Raw genomic sequence first — 4649 nt, 5'->3', positions numbered from 1 at the left:
GAAGACCACAGAAGGACATTTTATTTTAAGCATCCTTATGCAAGGACTACTCTAAAGCAAATGTGTATTTCGGTGGTTGGTGTAAAATTGTGGAATTCTCAACAGAATGATCTAAAGAGTTGTATATGTATTTTTCAGTTAAAGAAATTGTATAAATTAAGAAAAATGGGACTATATGAAGCAGAATGTGAATAAGTCTATGTACTCTGGTCCTGCATTGCTAAATATTTTTGATGTGATGTCGGTTCTTTATTTGCAGGTCCCATTGTTATTGTTATTATTATTATTATTATTATTATTATTATTATTATTATGCGCCGCTTTCCACCTTCTTCTCCAGTAGGACTCAGATGGGGGAGTTGCACTTTTCCTTTTCCTTATACATGTGATGTTTTGGTGTTGTTGTTTTTTGTTGTTGTTTTGTTTCTTTCCGTTAACCGTTAAGTGGGAAATAAGTATTTTTTGTGTTTCTCTTAGTATCCTAAGATACTGTTATGTTTGGCTGTGAAAAAAAAAATATATTATGAAGGGCAGACCATCTATTTCTATTTATTTTTTAGAAAGGGGCACGTCATATAAGATTTGTTTCTTCTCCCTGCTCCTTTTTGCTCAATGGTGTGTTTTTAGCGACATGTTTTGTTGGCAATTATTGTACATTGGGTTTTGCGTACCATGAGCGGGACAAATAAAAATGAAATGAAATGTGTCTAAATATTTGAAGGGTTCCTGCCAGAAAAGCTGGTCCCAAGCCCAAGTTGGTCAGAGGGAAGAGGAGTGGCTGAGCAGAAACACGGCAAAGCGCCTTGTCACTACAATAGAGCCGGCCCATCTTAAAAAGGTCAGCCTTCCTTGAGTGAGCTTTGAACCGTTATTGTTTTTGAACCCTTCATTTTATTCACCAGGTTGCAAAACACTATAGGAACTTGGCTTGGGTCTTGAGGGTTATCGCATGTATCCATTGATAAATAAACAAAATACTTGACTACTACTGCTAAGTTATTCCTTATAGCAGTTTGCTACTTGTATAACTTTGGTTTAAGAAACATCTTAAGAAATAATAATGAAAAATTTCAGCCAGACAGTCTGCTGGGCTTGTAAAACAGTGGTGGAAAACCCCGTTTAATTGTATGAATACCTGCATAAGTGATTACCTTTTCTAGTCGCTAATGGAGTAATAGCAAAGGTTGGAGTGGTGTGTTTTTAAAGTGAGTTGGCAAATAACACGTTACATTTTCAAAAGTTACCGAGTAGCAGCTCATCTAAAAGATATATCAAAGTGTGGTGGGAGGACGCAGAATAAAAAGCAGTTGTGTTCAAAGAGGGAAAAGGTCCTTGGCACTGAGCAATACCTCCCACTGGATGTCAATACAGAGTCACAGCCTCTGATCTGTAGCTTTAAAGAGTCCACAGGGCCGCACACTGCAAAGCCCGACATAATGAAGAAAGTATTGAAACACATCATTTTTCTCCCAGACTACAACGTCCAAACTCAACCTCTTTTTTGTCCATGGGTGCTTTAATTGAGGGCGTAGAACTAGAACAAATACATGTTGGACTTCAATGGCAGTTAAATAAAGGTAAAATAATGTCTAACTCAGTTTTGAAAACAAGCCCAAGAGTCCACCGCCATGCTAGCATCTCTATGAAACAATAATGCTAAAGGCCAACATGTCGTATCTACTGTAAGTGTTTCAGTGTGATAACATTCACTAATTAGTGCTAAACATTATGTAAAGCTGAGACTCGTGGGATTTGAAAGTGTGATTTCTTGTCATCCTGAGGCATGCCACTCAAGAACTCAAGGTATTTGATAGATGGTCAGTCAGGAGGGAACCAAAGTCATCAGGACACATCATCTGGGTACCTGAATGTACAGTTGCCAACAGGTACAAATGCTTTTCAACGGCCCAAAACACTTTCATTGGGAGAAATGCGCTGCAGTTTCAAAAACAATGAAAATAAAAAGCCACAGTTGTTCCAAAACACATGCAGATGTGAAAACATCTTCACCAACTTGACAAAACATGCTCAAAGTTGACTAAACAAGCTGCATAAATGAAAAGCTGCAAATATAAAATGCCGCAAGAAGCTAAGAATATGACAGAAAATGTTTCCCGGGGTTAATAAAACATTTTGCAGCTAGGACCGGAGGACGTTCAGGAATTCTAACGTTGGTTTTGAGATTTTTGCAGTGTTTTTCTATATGCAGCGTTTTGTTAATGCAAGGCATAATATGTTTCTTCATTTGCATGTCTTTTGGAAAATGTGTGTTTTGATTTGTCATCGTTTTTTTAGTGCAGCGCATTTCTCCAAATGGAAGTGTTTTTGGCTGCTGTAGCACTTTTGCACCTTCCGGCCACCATATATATTGAATATAATGTTGTTGTTTTGTCGGTCTGACTGTTTGTCTGACTGCCTTTTGTTTTTTTTAACTCGTGTTTTTTCTCTGTAAAGCGACCTTGTGTCCCATGAAAGGCGCTATATAAATCTATATAGTGTGCCAAGTGTTGAAATGCTGGAGGAAAAGTCAAGCATCACCAATGGTCGCAAATGTGTACCTTTAAAGACTGTGACATAGCCATTAGTCTCAACATGTGTCCAAAAATTACATTTGCTTACTTTCGCTTAAGACCTATAATGGCAGAAGGATTCATGGCTTTTCTCAAAGTTCCTTGTTCGCTTATTCCTTGTTCTCACTAATGCGGCTTTCACACCAGCGCTTTTCCCTTTCTAGCTCTGAGCTAGAGCTTTTCTGGTTCAGCTCCGGTTTTCCTTTTCTGCTCCCGCTCTGTTCACACCTCCCAGAGCCCGACTGGTATTGCTGCTGCGTCATGACGTCACCATCGCTGATTTGCTCCCCAACGGCGCTCACAACAACAACAACAACAACAACAACAACGGGGGACAGCGTCGGGTCGATGATCGTGTTGCTTTTAATCATACAAAGTCAGATTAAATAAAATAACGACTTCTCCAACCTTATGCTTTTGTCCAGAGTGCCGTGGTTCATTGTTTATTAATGTGTTTCAGCGGCATTTACCGACCGCTGCAGTGCAGCTCGTCCACTGGAGTTTATTCTCCCGTTAGCTCCGGGTTAACTAATACTTTAGAGCGGCCTCTCTAAAGTATTCACTGTCTGACTATCACACAAGCAGCTGATACATATCCCCAATTCCCCTGAAGTGAATGTGTGTCAGTCTGAATTGACGCTGTTTGGCATCACAACGCTGTTATTAAAGTGTCTCTGGTATAAAATGGGTGATGTTAGCATAGCAACCGAAGGTAAACTGACTACTTGCTATTGCTATCCTATTGTGGCATAAGGTAACCAAAAAGAGGGTGACGATGCCGACGCTGTGGGGTTAAATTAAGACAGGAAGGGGGCCGAGTCTCGAGTCCAGCAGCGTGCGAGACAGACGAACAGATCGATGTAGAGAGTCACCTATAGAACGAAGTGTTGGAGTTCGAGTTGGAATCTGTTCTGACTGACCGAAAAGAAGGCCTTTCTACAGTAGAACAAAATTAAAGCCGTGGAGCTACAAAAAGAGCTGAGTCTGACGTAACCTTAGACCACACTGGGACTCTATTGTTTGACAGGAATGACCTTTTGAACGACGATGGTTGGGCGACGACGCTAGTGAGAAAATGTGTAGTCCTCTAACAGGGTCGACTGGGTCTTCGCTGCGTCCAAGACCAAGGTCAAAGCAGTAGAAGGCGATCCTGATGACCGGTTGAGAGAGCGACCGACCAGATGGAAGTACGACGGTAGGCGAGACGTCGATAGGCTTACGTCCCGAGCAAACCAGAAGTTGGAAGATTAAGGAGGGTGTGGTGCGGCGAGAGGCGAGGGAGAGTGACCGAAGGCCATTGACGATCTTAGGTGGAAGTTCCGTTACCATGAACGCGATGTATAGGTCCGTACACATTGGCATGGTTGGTCTACACGTGAGGCGAGACGTAAGTCGGTTGTGTCGAGCGCGTGGCGTGACGCTCCTTGCGACAATGTGTAGAAGGCCGCGTCGACTTTTGACTAAGAGAAAGCGAGGTGAAGCCGCTATCTTCGAGAATTGTTTTCGGAACATAATGATTATCTTCCTGACCCGAATAGATTCGTCAACTCATCGTGAACTTACAAATCGAGATAACTTTGGACTACATGAATATACTAAGACAAAAGAAGTTCAAAACATGAAACAACCAGCTTGCGGTAATAACATCAGCGAAACCTATTTCGCAGGCGATTACGTTAATTCATTACATTTTCTCGAAACCTCGATTCTCGGCCGCAGCGAATGCGCTCCGCACGTCCTTTGATTTGGTGGAGGGGCTTGACCCAGCGACTCCCAATCGTACGCGACGGATGTTCGCTCATCACGACTCGTTCACTGATCTTCCGTTGGTGTGAAAATTTTTATTTGTGTGAAATATTCAGTCCGTTGTGATGGGTCCGAAGCACATAAACAAATAAACGTGGATGATAACTGTAGGCAAGTGACAAGAACTAGTAACACCTCTCTCGTTGCAAGAACAAAAAATTCGTCATGCCTACCTTATTATGTACCCGACGGTGTCCAACAGCACAAGGCTGATAGGGTATTCATCTTCATTATTACTTTTATAACGTGGCGGGGCCCATTTTACACAGACAT

At 41.8% G+C, this 4649-nt stretch overlaps 1 protein-coding gene across 1 annotated transcript in view; it reads right to left on the bottom strand.

Moving 5' to 3' along the window:
* LOC104950590 (uncharacterized) overlaps positions 1–4649 on the bottom strand; it is a 15994-nt gene that overhangs the window by 4754 nt on the left and 6591 nt on the right. Inside the window, exon 5 of the mRNA XM_010777127.1 lies at positions 3663–3939. Within this exon, the coding sequence (XP_010775429.1) occupies positions 3663–3939 (277 nt within the window). The remainder of the gene's footprint in view (positions 1–3662; positions 3940–4649) is intronic.

Source organism: Notothenia coriiceps, unplaced genomic scaffold (assembly GCF_000735185.1).
Source record: "Notothenia coriiceps isolate Sejong01 unplaced genomic scaffold, NC01 NC01_scaffold00000339, whole genome shotgun sequence".
Lineage (NCBI taxonomy): Eukaryota > Metazoa > Chordata > Actinopteri > Perciformes > Nototheniidae > Notothenia > Notothenia coriiceps.
This window is presented reverse-complemented; position numbering and strand designations above follow the sequence as displayed.